This window comes from Hippocampus zosterae, chromosome 8 (assembly GCF_025434085.1).
Source record: "Hippocampus zosterae strain Florida chromosome 8, ASM2543408v3, whole genome shotgun sequence".
Taxonomy (NCBI): domain Eukaryota; kingdom Metazoa; phylum Chordata; class Actinopteri; order Syngnathiformes; family Syngnathidae; genus Hippocampus; species Hippocampus zosterae.
Genome location: NC_067458.1, coordinates 16768479 through 16788320, shown reverse-complemented (window position 1 = coordinate 16788320; position 19842 = coordinate 16768479). Strand labels below are relative to the sequence as shown.

The following is a 19842-nucleotide window of genomic DNA, read 5'->3' as shown; positions in this document are numbered from 1 at the left end:
AACTCCACACAGGGAGGCCGGAGCTGGAATCGAACCCGGTACCTCCGCACGATCGACGCACGAATCACTTGTCTACCGGGCCGCCCATGACTCCTCATTTGTTGCAAAATTACCAAAAAATATATATTTTAAAAATGTTAACACCGCACCATTGTTCCCATTCTACATCAAGAAGCATAAAGTTAAGTACAGTTGTAAATCATCGGAGCTACCTCGAGAACTAAAAATGTACAGCGGTGGAGTTTTTTTTCTGCCGAAGCATTGTCACACAATGGACAATGATGAATTTGATTAAACAGCATTGTGTTGTATTTACATTCTAGTCGTGCTGATGCATTTCATGGGTATCAAGGGCTCTCGCGTACATAGGAGTGTCAACATGTCATGAACAGGAAGTCGCTATTTTTCATTGCTCCAAATACATTCACACACAAACAACAACGCCGTTCTCAGTCTGGTTGTTTATTTGATCTCTGCAGTATTTATGCAAGGATGTAAACAGTCAAATATGGTGATTGATTTGTAAAAGGTGGAAAAAAATATTGACTCTAACTGGCTCAACATTTGCAGCCCTGTGCGAACCACGTTTTCTGAGAAACATCCTCATCCTCACTCGGGTCTCGGGCATGCTGGAGTCAAACCCAGCTGTCTTTGGACGACAGGAAATGTAAATGTCATCACAGTAATACTTTCAGCAAAACCTACAGTATATTTCATTTAAAAAAACACTTCCAGTTACCACCAATCTGTTCTCGTGAACCCGAAATGATTTATTAGTATACGCAAAACCAAAATGCTGATCTACGTTTTAGTACCAACATGCTGATTCTTGACTTTCAGGGAACTTCATCCTTCAAACGTTAACTGCAGAGGCACCGCGATGCAACGGGCTCACAAAGGAGGAGACTCAAAATGAGGGTTTCCCCTCTGCTGGGATGATTTATATTCAATACCACACCTCTGCAGAGGCTCTCCCTCGCTGCGCATGAGGCAGGGAGCCCCTGGGAATAATGTTCTATCATCAAAACAGGCTTACACTCAAGCAAAAAGATCCAGTAGCAAAAAAATGATTGGCTATTAGGTGCATTGTGAGTTAGCAGGCATCTCCTCTGCCGTTAACGGTCTTAGGAGCAGACGAAGATATGCGGACAGGAAAACAAGGATGTCAGATGCAAGGCAAATAAAGTCCTTCCCGTTGAGCTTCATGCGCAAGAAGTCATGCCTTTCATAGAAATCCAACAAAAAAGCAAACACCCGTAAAGAGCGAGCCTTTTAGCTCACTGCTAACGCAAAACCGCAAACCTCTACAAGACCAGGACTGGACCTAAAGTATTCTCCGCGGTCCTGTGTTGTTTTAAAAAAATGCATTGGAGTGTCTAGCACGTTCACACTTAAAGCACGTACAAAAATATATTTAGCTACACATGAATGATGACATTGAAGGGGATTCTAAGATAAAATTGATAAAAGGTGAAGTAGAACCCGAACTATTTGAACGCAATGTATGGAAACGGTTGCAATGTTTTCACGTGAGCTTTAAGCGATGAAATACTAGCAGCTAGCTAGCTAACTACCCATGGAAAGTGATAGTGTTTTCGACTACAACTGATACTTGTGACTCGTGTCTGTTTACATTCAGTTGAGTACAAACCCAGTCAAAGAATGTGGGTCCAAAATGATGTTTTGGCAAACGAGTGATCCGAACAACTAGCTTAACCTGAATCTCCCAACATATTTTAGCGCATATTCTATATTTGTGTTTATGAAATGCAACACATAAGGTTGGCTTAAAAAAAACCCAAAACAACTAATTGTAGTGATAAAATATATTATAATAGTATTTTGTTATAGATTAGTCTACACCTGTACCACTTTACTTGCCGCATGCGGACCAGCTACACAGTTCCATAACTTAACATTAATTACGAGAAGACAGGAACAAAAAAACAAAAATTAATGTTCAACCGTGTCATTAGCTTCGACTCTACAAATCAATTCACCACCGACCACTGACAAATGACAAAAATAAGACCCTTGAATGACCACCAAGCGATACCGTTTGATTCATTTTAGTGTGATGCTCCATTTTTTTTTTTTAGATTCCTACCCTCAAACATCGTGAAGGGAAATTTAAAAAATGGTTCACAAATGCTTGTAACTTCTACGTGACAACAGTAGACAAAAAAAAAAGGTGGCATCTACAAACTAGCATGGGTCGAAATTTTCTCGTGCGCATGCAGCACCAGACTTTTTGGGTAAAACTGTCATATTCAAACGATGTCCGTCCAGATAAGGGTTTGATCTTCCAAATGTTACCGAAGCGAACCAAACTGAACTGTACCGCCTGGCTGGTTCATTCATCTCATTTTAAATTCATTATCAAAACAGAGCCGTGAGTGCGTATGAGCAGCTATGGTGTCAACCGTGAATACGAGTGGAGCTACACCGGACTGTGGTCTGGAGAAGCATGGGTAGCCGTCACCGTCAAACACTCGGTCGCTGTGTCCTTGGTCCTTCGAAGGCTCGTATATAGCCTCTCCTCTAGGTTAGCGGTCAATTTGTCCGTGAGCTCTGCCGTGATGGTTTGTGGGCCGTAGCCCGAGGAGTCGGGTGGTTGAAGGGGCGACCGGTCGTACAAAGGTTCTAAGGGGTGTCCGGGCGGTTTGCTGTCCTCTTGAGTCTCCGGACGCTCACTCTGCCGTTCGTCTTTCTCTGAGATGGATGGTTGAAGATGTGATGATGATATTGGATCGCCGGTGGAATCTTGTCCTTTCTCCTTCCCTGCAACCTCGCGAGTTGTAATCTCCATCTTTGGAGTTTCGGGGGTGCTGCTGTCGCTGGTTTCTTCGTCGGGTGCGCTGACGATGCGGGGTAGCATGCTCTGGTAGCTCGTATCCATCGGGCAGTTGACACTGTCACCCCTCCGTAATGGAGTTCGTTGTCTCTCGAAAGAGGAATGGAAGTGTCTGACGCCAGGGTCGCTCCACTGTTTGTGCCGCTGCCACTGCTTTCGAATGTGGATTCGGGACCGGTGCTTCTTTAGCGCTGACTCCTGCTGGTCAAATTGGGGGTCATGACGGAGAAACTCGTGGAAGAGCGCATCCGTTTTCTCGTCTATGCTGTAGTCTCTCCGATGAAGGGTTGCGGCTTGAGCGGGGGGTTGTGAAGCCTCCCGAGGGGTGATCATCTGGCCGTATGGAAACCAGCTCGGTTGCTCAACGCCAGTTTCGATGGAAACTCCTCCAGTGGCGCCCAACAATTGCTCATCCGGCCCTTCCTCATAGAGGTGCGACTCAAAGCTCTCGCCGATCGTGCCAGAACGCCCTGCCTTGGTGAAGTGGTGCCTCTTCTCGTGGGCCGTTCTCTCCTTCGGGCTGCTGCTTCCAAACATGCGCAAATCTTCAGGACCACGAAAAGGGGCCTCTATTGAAGCGTAGCCACTATCCATTTGCAGCAATTTACGAGTAGACGTTTCACCGTCGCTCCCGCCTCGCTGGGATTCAGTACTTTGTTGTTTCCTTACATCTTTTGCCCCCGGTGTCTCATCCGTGTACACCAAAAACTCCTTCTCATCCTCTGCACCTTCCGTTTCATCTCCCAAGTCTTGGGATGAGCAGCTGGGGAGCTCTTCTCTTTCTTTTTCTGTACACACGCTGTCAGCATCGCTGCAGACAGAGTTCCGGTCGTTATTGCTGCTTTGGTCTGAAGCAGCATATTGTTCCAGTGATGCGCGTAAGGTCCAAATGTCTCTGTAAAGTGTCTGGGGATCCTGGAGTGATAGCGGTTCTGAGCTTTCCCTTGTCGCCAGGGAAAACCCTTCATCTTGGGGATCAGGGGACAGGCCAATCACCCCCGGTCCAGTATGGCTGCAGGTGGGCTCCACCATCACCTCTACCTCTACCTCTACCCTGTGGTTGCACACAGGTAAAGAGGAAAAGGAAATACGCAAAAATGACAATGTCAGAACATTACGGGATATCACATTCACCGGCGACGCGGCTGTTTTCACAGAGCACGGAATGATTGATATGATTTGCAGTGGCTGCCGTGGCATGTCCTGACACTTATCTTAGCTGAGTATCACAGTATTTAGCGACTTGTTGAAATGTATGGAACCCCTGAGGAAGAACTGGAACGCAGAGCGTGGAGCGTCATAATCGTCGCTGAACATTTTTGATAAGATGAGTGCAAAGCAAAGCAGTGGACAGGATGAATGGCAAGGGAATTAAAGATACCTGCCGAGGGAAGGGGGTGGTGCAGATGGAGGTGAGAGCACAGGCCGGCCGGGACCGTAGGCGATGTCCTGGGTGCGGGCAATGTACTGGATAAGATCAATATGATGTGTGTCATTGTCGTCCTGGTCCATGCTCTCGCTGGCGGCCCGTTGACGCTGGAACTGCCTTCTCTTCGGTGAGCCTGACGCAGGAAGAGAGTAGGGGAAGAGGTTTGGAAAGTTTGGTGACAGTAGGATGGGAAATGCAAACTGATTATGATTAAATCTCGCATCAGCCGTTGAGGCATCTGAAGGGGATTTTGGGATCATCTTTGGAGTCTTGGTATGAAGGAAAAACTGATCCCGCAGTAGATAGGGGAGTGTGTGTGTGTGTGTGTGTGTGTGTGTGTCGATGTGTGATGCCAGGCAGGATTCACACGGGGGCTTAAATTGATTTGGAGCAACACAACTTTGAATCATCAAGCCATCTGTCCTTGGTGTGTTTGTGCATATCCAAATCGTCAGAGCAGCCAGAAGGCCACTTACAGTTTATTACCGTGGCACCCTGCTTTATTTTTTTTCCATAAACCGAAGTGGCTAAGTGAAACACCTCGGCATGGTGTTGAAGAAAAAGAAAAAAAATATCAATTTCAGAGGACAATGAACACTGCTGTGCTGGAGTCATGTGTTCAAAACCAGAACGGGATTGTTGATTCTTATTCTTATTATTATGTCTCACTGCACAATGGACATTAAATTAGGAGATTTTAGGAGGACATATTAGGAGAATCCCTGGCTTTTTAATTTTTTTTTACAGTGCATTGTGTTCTGCGTCCTGATTAGCTAAGGGACTGTTGACTAATGTCAACAGACTCCGTGCCTCATCGCTGTAAAGCTTGGCAAATTTTCTCCATGTTGACAAAACTCAGTATTTCTATAAACTACTAGCTGGTTCGCCGCCCTCCGGGCGGCTCATCAGCTAGTTCCTGCGGAAGGCTGGCAAGGTGGGCCTTCGGCCCACAAAAGTGTTGTTGCTTGGTTCAGATTTTTGTTCATCTTCATTGCTTATCGCGAAAATAAAGAGATGTTTAGCTCTACTAAATAACTAACAATTTCATTGAAATGCTTGTGGGTAGACAACATTTTTTCACTAAGATGCCCGCGCGATCGTAGTGAGCCACTGCCTGAGCGGCGCAGTGGCGGCGCGGTGAAGTAGGTACGTTTTGAAAAGGGACAGACGGAAGGACAGACCGCGTGCGGGACGACGTGCAATATATATATATATATATATATATATATATATATATATATATATATAGATGAGTTGTTTGTGAGAAACATTTAGATTTGAGTTTTTTTTTTAATACGTGGGTGTGTACATTTCTTTAATTTTTGGTTTCATTCAATACAGTATTGTATTGTATACAAAATAATTGTAAACAATTAAGATGACAACTTCAGGGATTTCACTTATCACGGGTTCTTTTTGGAACGTAACCCCCCTGCGATAAACGAGGGATTACTTTAGTTATGGATATAAACTTTCTCAATGAAAAATATGATGTTGGGCTGATCCCAGGTAAGAAAACCTGCTGGTTTTTGGTCATCACATAATCTGAATTGTAAAACTGGGGTCATGTGAGAAGTTGTAAAGCATTTTGTTGCCTTTGAGTTTGCAGAAAAATGACTGGCAACGTTGCACACAAGAGATGTATCTGTCATAGCTAAGAAAGCCTAATGTTTTGTAATTCAACTGCACATGCCTTCCTGAAAGAGTTTTCACAAACAATTACCGGTACAAAGAACGTTGAGGACTGAACCACTTTTCCTGTTTTCCAATAACTATGAAAATGAGATTTTACAGAAATCCACTTCACTCAATGGAATGTTTCTTACCTCTCATGTCAAGACTTGAAGCCCTCTGGCTGCTGTCGAGCTTCCATTTCTTAATTTTGAAATAGGGACTGGCCCCCTCCAGGCTCGCGTGGCGCCGCAGCTTCGTGAAGAACTGCTGCACTGGACCGTGGGCTCCTGAACCGCTGGTCACAGGAGGCACAGTGCCGGCGGGGGCAGTCCCACCTCCTGCGCTGACGCCGCCGCCTCGGCCCCGGGAAGCTACTCCGATCATTTCCGTCTGAACAGACAGAAAGCAGCAATGGTGGTCTCTGACAATCCAAAAATATCTCTTATTGATACACCTTCCAGATATGTGCGGTGTAAAGTAACCGGAGGTAACTTACAGACCCTCCATTTGTCTTAGCAGTCGTATTTGCACTAAAAGTGGCCTCCACCACGGTTGAGTTGAGGGTGTCCCCAGGGAGAGCAGAGCTGGAATTGGGGCTCAAGCTGGTCAGTGCAGTTTGCGGCAGGGGACACAGCATGGGCTGATGGGGTTCAAACACACTATGAGTCTTTGTCATTCGATTATGTCACGAAATGAAGAGTCAAACCGAGCTGGCTACAACAAAGCTCCATTGCGATATTTTCCCCCAAAAATCCACCCAGGCTGCTAGCTCAAATGATTGAACATGAAGAGCGAAATAGGAAATCAATACACGCAGCCAAAAAAAGGTAGATCTTGTCTCTGTGGTTGGAATCGTCAATTTATTTCGTGTTTGTCCTGACTTAAGTGACTTGATATTCAACATCGGAGGATGTCATGAGCAATGATGTAACAGGGCTAGAGTAACTGGATGCGACTGTCACCTGGAAGATGGAGAGCGCCGACTTGGCGACAGGGTGCGTTGTCATGGCGATGGTGTTCTCCGCTGAGTCGCACTCATGGATGGTGACTATCTTGAGCGCCGGGGGCGGAATGTGGAGGTGCGTGAGCCGAGCGTTCTTAAGATGGTGAAAGTCTCCCTCAGTCAGAGTGTATCTGAAATTGAAGGTTGGGGGAAAAAAAAGAGCATATAAAGGGGTAGAGCAGAATCCCATTTCTACCAACTCGTATAGTTCAGCGCATGCTGATATGATGCACATTGTGATTTCACAAGACGTGAAGGGTATAAAAATAACAGAGTCTATATGTATCCAGAACCGATACTAAAATATCCAGAATCCGTAACTCTACAGTGGACTAGATTCTTGGAAATGATCATCTAGGATAGGTGAGGATCCAGTGTCACTTTCAAGCAATTACCGGAGTCTGGCCACCAGATTACACGGAAAATACTGAACCACAGCACATTAGGACATGGCCTTGCAAGTCTAACATGTTTCCTTGGATTACCGAGGTATCCTGAGGAACTGTCCTGGCTTCTTTCCTGTTCCGCTACGTGGCAGACTACAGCGAACGCACCCCTATCTGTCCCCTGCAGAATTTTTCTAATGGCTCTGTCATTGTCAGCCTCATTCCTGACAGAGACAGCCAGGATTGCAGAGAATTTACACAGGGCTTTATGGAATAGTGACATATCAGTAGTGGAAGAACAAAGGAGTTGGTGGTGGATTTTTAGCAGGCGCTGTCACTGTCCATCTGCATTCCTGAACATCCAGGAAATGGACATTGAGAAAGTCTCAATTTATAAGTACCTACAGCACACCGTGACAGCACTGCACAGCTCCTCGAGTGGCAGACCTTTATCAAAACTTGCGCATCTTCATTTTCATGCTGACGCAAGCCGAGTGTGGCATGTTTAAGAAATCGGCAGACGGCGCAGCTACATGCTGGCCGTACCAGCGGACCGAGGGAGTTTTATTTTACAAGCACCTGTCATTTGGCTGAAAGTAAACTAAACTTTAGAAAATCTAAAATCTGGTCTAAGTTGTGGCGCAGGTGGTCTTACGTGATATTTGTGAATTGTGGCCATCGGAAATTTCAGGAGAACTCCCGTACGGCCGGTCCATTTGAGGTCGAAAATTGTCGGGGCTGCTATAAGTATACATTTCCATGCACCCAGCATATTTATTCCAAGAAACAAAATTGTATACTTCTTCTTGGTCTACCACCACAAAGTCTCTTTGAGTTTTGACATTTCAAATAAGTGTTCTTGCAGCATTTAGTGGTTAGCATCTCTTTCCCATAGTCAAAATGTTTTTGGATTGTAGAGTTTGTATGTTCTCCATGTGTTTTTGTTCTTCTGCCAACGTTTCAAAACCCATACCTGTCAACTCATACGGTTCAGCCATAGTTCATACGGATTTTGTGGTGAATCTTACATATATGGCCGTATCGCACAAATCATACGGATTCTGAAAATTTACGTTTTTTTTCCCCCTCAAACAGGTAGTTCCGTTTGCTTTTGAAAACAGCAGAATATTCATTGCATACTTCGGCCAGACATTGTATTACAGAGATCTACAATAAATATCATTGAAAATTCCGTGGGTTTTTTTCTGCCATTATTTTGACATATAAAATGCTTTGGTATGTTATAAGGATTTTTTGGACGTTTATACAGGTTGGCGCTCCCAACCATGCATGTTCAATCAATCGAAGACTCAAAATTTTCCATTGACGTGATTGTGGATGTGAATAGTTGTTTGTCTATGCGTGCCCTGCAACTGGTTGACGAATGGTCCAGGGTCCAGGGTGTACCCTGCCTCTCGCCCATAGTCAGCTCACCTGCGACCATAATGAAGAGACATGCGATACAAAATGGATGCATACATGGACGTGACATAGCATGGACACTTCTGGCATGCATTTCTCTCTAACCTGCGACCCTTCTCCTGAGCCTTCTTGCCGTGATCGAAGAGCGCTGCCTCGTTGAAGGAGACCCGACGGCCCGTGGTTCCCGTGGAGAGGAAGCGCTCCGTCTCCTGATCGTGAGAGCTGGCCACTGACAAACAGTCGGACTCATCCACCTTGATCGTGATTTCTACCCGGAGACGGAAAAAAAAGGAAGAAATGTTGCAATTATGCCGAAGTGATTGAAGTTGTTTGATCATTTTCCAGATAGGAGCTATCTGATATATTGACTGCTGACTGGTGAAACTCATTCATAAAAAAAACGCCTGAGAAAAGCAGTTTCATGCTGCCTTTTATTAAATCGTTTTCTGTAGAGACAGAGTGCATTCACTGGTCCGCAGAGTATCAGAACGTGTCGTAGGCACTGTGCGAGCGCTTTAAGCAAGTCATTTGAAAAATTGCTGTTTTTTTTAATGTAATAGACATTGTGCTGACATGATAAAAGCGTCACTGTGCCCAACATCTTTCTTGCATCTCTCTTCCCTCTATCACTGTACCCCCACCCTTCCCCTCCCACACACACACATAAACCACCCACGCTCACCATGGGTGGGCTGAGACTCCTCCGTGTATGTAGCGTTGGTTTTCTCAACATCATCGCTGCTTCTGCGGCACAAAAAAAAAAACAACAACAACATTGTAATGGATTACGCTTCTCCGTCTGGTTTTCACATCAAGCAAGATGGACAAATGCAGAAGTTGATGCTTCAGTGGCCTCATTGAAAAATAGCTCCAAGACAAGAGGGGCTAAATCAAGTCAGTCAGCTAGTGATTCATTAGCTTGCACTTTTCCAAAGTCCCTAGACATTGATCCACAACTCGTGTTGCATTCAAGTGTGGCTTTAATTGTATAGCGGTGCGGCACTGCTGTATAAACCCCAACGGTAAGGACATTTTGGCCAATCAGATACCTGTAGAAATTCAGCAATGACTGCACCATAGCAGAACACAATGAGATGTGATGGAGAAAAAAACAATATACAGCGATGGGCTGATAAATGACATCTGAAAGCAAACCATCAATGCTACATCACCGTAACTTGTTTCATAACGGAACACAATGCATAGTGTCAATTATATCAATTATCACACACCTTATCATAGCTTTCTTTTGGCTATGTGTTGAACAAAATTAACTGTATAGGGCACATTAAATGTGGGAAAAGGTTTAGCAACAATTTATCTTGGTCATTTAGATATATTTTTTTTATGTCACGAGTATACTTCTTTACTCCTAAGGCTTTTTATATCTACTACTGTCTGGTTGAAAGTCCTCAAACTGCATGTACCGGTAGATTTTTTTCAGCAATACATTAATGACGCACTTAAAACGCTCCTTTCAAATGTTCCCATACAGAATTATTTGTATTTCTGTTATTTCATGTGTGAAAAGTCATTTGGACAACAAAGTGGGGGTCGAACAGAGTCTCAGAATCGGTCCGTAGTCACACACACGGACCGTGTGTGTGTGACTAATGCCTGTTGTTTTTCACACCAGCATTTGGATTTTTATTTGCATTATGTCCATGATAATTTTAGAGACTTTTTTATGAAATCACATGAACTCATTACGGTTTTATTTCCTGTGGTGTTATGGTCAGATTAAAGCAGAACCTTTAAAGTTGAGCGCAATCCATCAAACATTAAACATATTTGCTTGCCTTGCTTCATCCAAGTGAAAGCCCAAAACTGCAATTTACTTTACGAGGAAGAGAAAAGAGAATGAAAATACCGTCCAGTCATTTCCTTCCATCTGAAATCTTAGTGCAGAGCAATAAGCTTCATGAATGCGGCTAAAGTATGTGTGCCATCCCAGATCTCAGCTTCCTCTTGTCTTTCATTTCCGGTGTGGCTCTCACAGTTTTCATGTCAGCGTGAATGTGTGTGTTGTGTTGTGCACCGAGCAGAGTGCGGTGGGTGTGGGGGGAGATTAATCACTGCCGATGGCTGCGATGAAATCTCATTACGCTCATCATTTGCACTAGTCTGGCTGATTGCGCGATGCTCTCAACCGCCACAGCCTTCCTTGCCTTTTGGCGGCTTCGTGCTCTGTTTATATCTACTGCTCTCATATTTTTTAAGTACGGGCAATGATGTGTGTTGCTGTAAATATAAAAATTAAGTAAAAAAACCCGGTCCCCATCCAATTTTAAGCACCTTGCAAAAACGGCTCAATTGCAATCTGCTTGTGAGGTGATCTCACGAAAGACGCTCCTGGATTGTTGTGCAGGAAGCTTCATATGCAATTGAAGATGATCAGCATTTGAAATGCTCTTAAAGTGCTTGGGGATCATAGTTTATGGTATATTTAGGATTTAGACCTTGGGTTGGCAACCCAAAATGTTGAAACAGCCATATTGGACCAAAAAAAAAACATCTGGAGCCGCAAAAAAATAATGACGTTCAAAATTAATCAACACATTTTTACAGCATTGGAAAATGTTGTCATGTCATGTTTGTCCTCCTACAGAAACCATATTAAAACAAAAAATATATTTCCCTCCCGCATCTTTTTCCATTTCAAACCATTTTGAAAAAGTTACAGGGAGCCACTAGGGCGGCGCTAAAGCCATATTGGGCTCCAGAGCCGCAGGTTGCCGACCCCCGATATAGACGATTAATATTACCATTTCGGGTAGCGTCAATGACGCGCGGAAATTTACTCTTGTCGGTCGGCTCCAATGAAACTAAAGTTATGAGTAACACACAATTGAATGTGGGAAAACATTACTTTAGGTGAACTCGTGCTAAATAGTGCTTTAAATTTAGGAATCTCTCAAAGTGGATTCATCGAGAAGATTCATTTGAAATTGTAACTGTATCTCCCATTGTAACCCACAGGTTCTGCCTGGCAACAAGCGGAATAATGAATCAGATAGACTGGCGTTTCTCTGTGGGCGTGAGGTGCACGTCCCCTGAGGGGCTTCCTTCACACCTTGCACGAATACGTTCCCACACTCTCTCTCTTGCTCAGTCCTTAAAGGGACCGCACTAGCACATGCACACAAGACAAGGGATTGTTTCACAGTTTTTCTTAACCATTTTATCATATTATATATTTTTATTTTTGGCCAAGGATACAGGAGGATGTGAAATGTACGGAGGTACCTCAGTTTTCATGGTTAAGTCTAACTAATCAATATTTCCCATAGGAAATAATACGAATCCAATGAGTCTGTTCCTGGCATCAAATATATTTATAAAGTCAAATATATAAATATATATCAAATGTATTTATAAAAAAAACATTTTACAGAGAATAACTACAGTTTAACATAAAGAAAGCAATGTAGAGGTACAATGATTAATGAATTGCTCAACAACTATTGGAATTTCAGCATGTCATAAATCTAAAATCTCCATCAAACCAGATTGGGTGTTTTTGTGTGTGTTTTTATTTCTTTCAAAATAAATAATTCGCAACCAACTGGTTTTACTTTGATCCACATTTTTGCCAGATTTCTGACATGTTACCGGCCAAACCAGTGAAATGGATCACAATAAAATTACATTTGTGCATTTTCTGCACTGTCAATTTGAAAGAACGTCATGTTTTTGAATAAGGAGGGAGGAATTCAATTCAAAATCACATTCATTTGTTGCAGCCCTAAGGCAATGTGAATTGCCTAACGGCATTGATAAATGAACGTTTAAGATAACTTTTTTCTTCACTGAAGACTGTTGATGGCGCAAGAAAGTGATGGCTGGGGAAGACGGAGGAAGATTATTGTTTGGAAGCGTAACCCGCCTTTGTCATACTACAAGTTCACTCTTGAATTTTACGGTGTTTCTTGTCTTTTTAATCAAAGGGCCGGTCGGCACTTTGAACTTCCTTTAGCCTCATGGTGGCAGATTGAACAAGTCACCAATAAATAAACACATAACTTTTGAACCGGTTCCAATGAACTTCCTTGGTGATGCTTACTCAACAGGAGATACGCAATGAAGGTGTGCATGCACATGGGAAGTTTTGTGTGGGTGCTCGATTCCAGGAAATGAGTGGTTGACAAACACGGGCAGGCAGATCAGTTTGGCATGGAAGATTTTCAGCTGTATGAAAACCAAGTGGCTGTATGAATCTAGTTCTAGGGCAGTGATTCTCAAACATTTTACACAAATACCACCTCAGAAAATATTTGGCCTTTCAAGTACCACCATCATCATTGTAAATTTCCCCATTGTGGGACAAATAAAGGATATCTTATCTTATCTTATCGTGACATGAAAATATTTTGTACAATCATGTAGTAGGTCTAAGTGTTTGTCAAATGAGCATATGGTTTTACTCCTATAAAGTGTATATATGACTATACGTTCCATAGATATGATCAGCTGGATGTTTAGCATTTTCATGCAAAATTGGGTTTTCGATTGTAATTTACCGATCAGTTTTTTTTGTTTTGTTTTTTTAACTCGGTTATTGGCTACACAATCATGATCAAGTAAGGCCTATTTATTATTGTAAGCGGCAGTAACATTATTATGCTCTGTACGAACATTAATGCTGCGCTTCAATGTTTGGAAGATAACAACGAAAAGGATTGATGAATGAAAGTGCACTCTTGTTGATCTTAAAAGTGAAGTATAACCGAACTGTACTTTGAAATGCACCATGCTTGAAAAGTAAAGAATGTATGACACACGGTTGTCAAAACAATTTTAAACTTATATACATAGCTACACGTTTCATTAGGTGTCGTATTTAATTCAGTGATTCTTTAACACACCACTAGAGGGAGCCACTCGTGGCATTTTGAGAATCAGCGACCAAGGCCATTTCCATTGCACTTGAGATTAATTAGATACCTTATTAATCAATTCAGACAACACAGTTCCACATTTTCCCATTTTGCATGAATAATATCTTAAATTTCTTTCATTCCTTCCAATTATATGCGATGGCCCTAAATCAGGCCTCAAATAAATTCTTTCATTTTCATACCTTTTACAACATTGACCTCCTTTTCGGCAGCAACGGCGGCAGGTGATGAGAAGAATGGAGACAAAGATCAACGTCCCCGCCAGGAAGATGGACAGGATCACCAGCAGAAGCACAAAGCCATCTTGCTGTTCCTCCGTCTCAAGCGGTACCTCCTGAGACATTATTAGACAGGATCCAACATTAACAGTAGCTTGATGGCCTGGGACCACCACGTGTCTGTGTCTGGCCACACACCGAGTCGTATTCGTGTTTTATAGACATGTGATGTGATAGAACGTATAATTTTGTTGCATATTGTTGAAATTAATCTTGGGTTTTTGAAAAAAAATATTGAAAAATCAACAACTTTTGAGATGCTGTCCTTAAAGTATTGTTTTAAATCACGTTAACCATATACTAGAGAGTGGACAGTGTATATATATATTTTTTTTTAGCAGCTGCCTTGATCCGCGTGCTTGCGTGCATTTGGCCGCTGAAAGTAAACATTTCAATATTTCATCCACAGGTAGGCCTACATCAGGGCAATTTAAAGGCTGTAGGACACATACCCTTCCTGACCAGATGTATGACCAAAAAGCCATTTTAAATATGGACAAAATACAGGCACATGTGCAAAATACATCCTCTTAACTACTTTCATGCACCCTGCAACCTGATAACACGATAAGGTGTCCACTGTAGTAAGCGCTGTACCAGAAAGGGGTAAAATATTTCATTTTCCAAATGCTTGTATAAAAGATCCGCTAACCTAATCCAACAACAAAGCGTTTGAAGCTAACAACAAAAGTAAAAACATACTGTATTATTTTTCCAGGAACAAAAGGCTCTCTTGCAAGAAAATTACAATTCAAGGATTGTACTGAATTTCTGAACAAGAAACCAACATTCAGTGCAAGAACTCATTTGGTACGGAACATTTTTTCACTAAATTCAACTCATTCAACACTTTTAGATTACTGAGGTACAACTGCATATTATTCCAAATACGCAAAAACATTGCAGTACTTGGCCTACTCATATTGTAGTCGAGACAGTATAAGGAATTTTTGTTGCTTATTCCTGGACTGCATATCGAATACGAATTTGGTTAAGTATTGTTTTAAATCAAGTTCGTAGGACCACAACAAACTGGATGATGGTGGCCCAGCAAGACCACCACCCAAAAAGGCTTCATGTTGAACCCTATTAGACAAATAAATCAGTACAGTAGATAGATTGACAGCCAGAGCACGTCGTCATATTGTTTCTTTGTGAGCAGACTTGGGATCGGATTACTTATTTACTAATGCCAGATCCAGATCAGGAAGTTGTTTATTAATGAGTGCAATGGATGACCAATTCGTACAACCACAGGAAGTTTGACATGGCACCAGACTTACAGTGGCGTTTTCTGGTGGGATGTTCCAGACGGCAGACACATAGCTCATGGTCCAGGCCAACTAAGGAGTCCCCCTGAGAGACAACACACACAGAGGAAATGACTGTTTCGGGACCTCCTCATCAAGTCAGAGATGTCAAAGCACAATAGGCAAGCTGCTGCCTTTTAACTTCACTCAATACCCACAATCCTTTGCTTGCATTAAATCAAGTAAGCAAACCGGAGCCTAACGAGAGATGACAGTTACACATATAGCGATTGCACATGAATGCTGAGAGCCGCCGTTGACAATCCGAGTGGAAGTGAAAGAAGTGAACTGAGGACTATAACTCAGCTCAGTGCATCACCGTAATCCGAGCGGACGAGTTCAGTAAGCGCTTTCGGGCAATGTTGGTTTCCACCATGATCTTCCTGACCTTCTATACAGAAGTGTTGCAATGAAAATGTTACATAAGATGGAGTTGATTGTTGATGAATGGCCTCGTGTAGAAAGTGAATAAAACACTCAGTGAGCAGTGACTCACACATACTCGTGATGTCAGAAATATGACATGGAATGGAAAGAGGGGTTCAGAATATTTCAGAGAGTGTTTCTTTTAAATTAGGGCTAAACCATTTTGAAATTGCAATTCTTGTGTTAACCTTAACCCTTTCAGGGACAGCGGTTACGACAGTGGACAGCTTATCATGTTATCAGGTTACAGGGTGCATGGAAAGGGTTAATATTGTGATTTGAATTCAAGATGTGATTTTCTCAAGCTCCTCTTCCAATGTATTTATTTAGCAGTAAAGTAAGCTTACATTTTTTTTGGCTCTTCTAAACTTCCTTTTGAAGGCAGTGTTGAAAGACTACCACTCAAAGCATCTCCTTCATCAGTCTTATCGCTTTGGCAGGAGTAAGGGCACTCAGTAAAATTCTGCATCGCTTGGAAATAGACAGAAGAGTGCAATTAAATGCGTTATTTAATTTGGGCGCAGTGTACGTCAACTCATCACAGCGAATGCTTTCAAGTCTGGGCCTTAATAAAAATAAATGCTAAGTGTGCGGTTCGGCTGCCAATTCACGCAACTGCATTCTGTCATTTTAGAAACTCATCAGTGTCAAAGTTTTAGAAAACTCGTGGCACAAAGGAAAATATCACCGAGGGTACATTATATATACTGAAATCATGAGGATCTCGTCTCAATTTACTCAATGTGAAATCTGAGCCTGTTTAATAACCATTATAACCGGTTATTCTACCGCATGTACGACAACAGCTGCACTCACAGGTTAATTGTACCTTCGGTCATCGAATGGAAGAGCATTTCATTCTTCCAACTGTCAGTATATGTGGCGGACATCGATAGACGAAACAAGAGTAATTATTTGTCGCAAATAAACTTTTTCAGACCAATGAAGTGAAATTGGATGAAGTCTCAAGGCACACTAATGTGCCAAAGCACTGTATTTGGGACTCACTGTTCTCGTGTAAACCTGGACTCAGTCTGTCCCTTTAGCAAAATCAAATCCATTGTTCCTAAAACAACACTTTTAAAAATTGTACACATTAATCCCGATCCAAATCACACATTTTCCTCCATGAGGAAAATGAATTCGGTTGCCTAGCGATGCTACTATAAAGCTTGTTTAATAATAAACACATGCAAGAATGACTGTGGATGCTTCTGTTGGCAACCCTTTCCAAAATCCCAACTGTGAGCAGAGACAAGTGTGCCCCTCACGTGCTGCTCATGCATGCGCTTAATCATCGGCCAAACAGAAAAGCAAAACATCTGTGTTGTCTAAATCATCTGCTAGCACTCTGGCACGTCAACCTGGTAGGATGTCTAATTATCTTCCCATCGCTGAAACACAAGCCCTTGCTACAAATGAGAAGCGGAGGTCCACCGCTGCTTGCTGCGCTTTGCCTCTTTCAGATCATAGCCATTAATCCTGCTACTGCAGCACCAAACGCCCACACACACACACACACAACCTGGATACTCACCACAGCACGGAAGAAGCAACATGCCCACCACAAGCACAAGAGCCTGTAAATACAACCCTATGCTCGAAGTCTGTCTTACCCCTGATGGAGGGCAGTGCGCAGAAGCAGTAGTAGCATCAGAAGCAGCGGCTCTGGATGTGTGTGTGTGTGTGTGTGTGTGTGTGTGTGTGTGTGTGTGTGTGTGTGTGTGTGTGTGTGTGTGTGTGTGTGGCTTGAGAGAATCCGCCTCCATCCAAGGAAGATGAACGCCTCCCAACCCCACCATCATCCTTCAGCAGCGGCCCAGTGGCCTCGAAGCAACAGGGCAGCGCGGCGGCACGACTGCGAGCAAAACAGAGCGGCAGACCGCTCGCTTAAATGTCAAGTTGGACCTTACATAAGGAAATGCGCCTCGGAGACATCAGGAAGGCTCAACTGAATTCCCCTTGAATGTATGTTTGAGAACATTGTGTCTGGCAGAAGGGTGAAATGTGGTAAGCACATCTGTCACGCAGTTCTTATAGGTTCCAAAGTCATTGCAGACTGGTTCACTAAAGATGCTAAATTGTCCATGGGTATGAATGTGAGTGTAAATGGTTTGCACAAAACAATTTTTTCGGGGGGGCTTGGAGGGTTGTTTTGTGAATTATTCATTTGCCCTAACTTTTGGGGTCAAATGAATAACCCCAAAAGTTGGGTCAAATTGATCCAAGTGGGTTCCATCCCGATTTGATCCAACAGTGTTTAGAAAGCATTTCTCAGTTCATATTTGAGAAATTTAAGTGCTTCAACGTTCAAGCATATTTGAACTCTGTTCATACCGAAAACAGCAGCGGGCACAGTGTTAAAATAGTGTTTGGTTATGTAATGATTGGTGTTCACTAGAAGTGCAAAGATTATAATAATAATAATAATACATTTATACGATTAATCAACCACTAATCGAGTGCCAAGTTCAACATTGTATTTTTCAATAAAACGACAGAAATGAAAACATGTGATTCGTCAATTAATCATTAAAATAATTAACACATTAACTGAATTGTAAAATCATCATAGTTATGCATACAGTGTTGTGTGCCACTTTCTTGGTTCTTCCCATTCGACCGCCTTATGTCATAATGGTGCTTTTTATTTCATTTTAACTTTTAGTTTCACTTCTCTTTGATGGTTATGCATTGCTAATATTGTTTAATATAATCAGAAAGAGCGTGTGTGTACAAATGAAGGCCTCTACCCACCTCCAACGTGTTTGTACAAATACTGTATAAGCCTCTCCCCACCTCCAAACCGAATTTAAAAAGAAACCAAAAAGAAATATATTGGAATAAGTGTCTTATAAATAATACAGAGCACTGACACAATCGCAAAATGAACATGCACTTTGTATTTGCTTCTATTTTGGGTCCTCTGGGTTTCATGAAAGGTACTATATTAGATCCAGTTATGATGATGATGATGATGATGATTGCTTTGTTTTACTCTGCTGTTTGCAGGCAGGGCAGTATTGCAACTGAAAACATCTCAATTGGTGGTTAAATAAAAGTCTAAATAAATAAATAAAGTGAGATCTCAGATGAGTAGCCTATGCCTAATAAATTGCATGTGTGATGTGCATATTTCATTATTTTACTATCTGCTAACATGAACAATTGAAGAGGGTTTTCGAAAAGTGGCTTTTTGTCCCCGACTCTTTGCATTAAGATGATTTGCTGTGGCAAAAATACTACTAAATAAACAAAAATATTCAATATTACTGCTCGCTATATATCTTATTAACACTGTTAATATAGTGTAGACTATAATTATTGTATAGATTATACCAAGACTACATCATTTGTCACTGTATGCGCTGTTTTCTACAGTAACACTAAAATCTGTATGGCGCAGCCATGTTTCAGCAATATTAATCGATGTTCCTGCAAATTAGCTGACATTTAAGGTGCACGTAAGTTACAAGAGGACAGAATCACGGCGAAATGGACTTAATCGATGACACGGCATGGTCTCAATGCACGATGAATGCAGCGATGTAGATACTCGGCAGAGTCGGCATCGAAGGCATTTATCCACATCAGGCTTCACAAAGAAGCACACGTATCCTTCGCAACATTGCACTCACCTGCTCAACCTGCGTGGTCCGGCCAGCGGCGGAGGGGGCAAACCACGGGAAAGTCTGCGAGAACACTTTTGAATGTGGAAATTTTTCATGCGGCTTAAAGGTATTTATGAATGGAAGCCCCTGCGTTTAAGACACACCCACCGGCCAGTCGGTGAAGCCTCAGGTGACGTCACCGGTGAGTTAAAGACGACTGGCTCGTGGGTTGACCATAATACACAGTTTCTCACACACAGTGGTGTACATTCATTCGGTCCACATAATTTCCTCACTGGAATGTGTTATTTGTTTGTAAAACTAATAGATAGATAAATAAATAAATAAACGAATACATGATAAAAGAGGAAAGCCACAGTTAAATTCGGTCCACACAGCAAAAAAAAATACTTCTGACCCACTCATGCTAAATACCCTTTTGTATAGCATTATAGCGCCATCTAGTTGCAAATTTCCTCCGATCTCTCTCTCTCTCTCTCGCCATTAAACGTTCAGCACCAAAGCACTAGACTTCCGGTATTGCGCCAGTC

The 19842-nt window shown here is 42.4% G+C and overlaps 2 protein-coding genes across 5 annotated transcripts in view; one reads left to right on the top strand and one right to left on the bottom strand.

Annotated features, from left to right (window-relative positions):
- midn (midnolin) overlaps window positions 1–19842 on the top strand; it is a 173713-nt gene that overhangs the window by 102738 nt on the left and 51133 nt on the right. The gene's annotated exons all lie outside the window — the stretch shown is intronic.
- cbarpb (CACN subunit beta associated regulatory protein b) lies at window positions 443–19506 on the bottom strand. 4 transcript variants are annotated; one of them, XM_052072817.1, is made up of 10 exons: window positions 19319–19506; window positions 15228–15300; window positions 13849–14000; window positions 9451–9509; window positions 8874–9036; window positions 6920–7091; window positions 6454–6597; window positions 6110–6347; window positions 4236–4416; window positions 443–3908 (listed from the first exon to the last, which is right to left on the bottom strand). In XM_052072817.1, exons 2-10 carry the CDS (start codon window positions 15273–15275, stop codon window positions 2441–2443), a joined length of 2625 nt encoding a protein of 874 aa, XP_051928777.1. In that variant the 5' UTR covers window positions 15276–15300; window positions 19319–19506; the 3' UTR covers window positions 443–2440. The 4 variants fall into 4 exon arrangements, with proteins under 4 accessions (XP_051928777.1, XP_051928774.1, XP_051928775.1 ...); XM_052072814.1 differs by having other exon boundaries at window positions 9451–9512; window positions 19319–19504; XM_052072815.1 differs by lacking the exon at window positions 19319–19506 and adding an exon at window positions 17218–17463 and having other exon boundaries at window positions 9451–9512.

What these genes read in the sequence shown, in the direction of transcription:
- cbarpb (XM_052072814.1), bottom strand. Translation starts at nt 15,275, where the DNA reads ATGAGCTATGTGTCTGCCGTCTGGAACATCCCACCAGAAAACGCCACT. An exon ending in GCTCAGGAGAAGGGTCGCAG is followed by an intron (nt 7,092 to 8,873) that starts GTTAGAGAGAAA and finishes CTTCAATTTCAG; the next exon opens with ATACACTCTGACTGAGGGAG. An exon ending in TTCAAGTCTTGACATGAGAG is followed by an intron (nt 4,417 to 6,109) that starts GTAAGAAACATT and finishes TTCCTGCGTCAG; the next exon opens with GCTCACCGAAGAGAAGGCAG.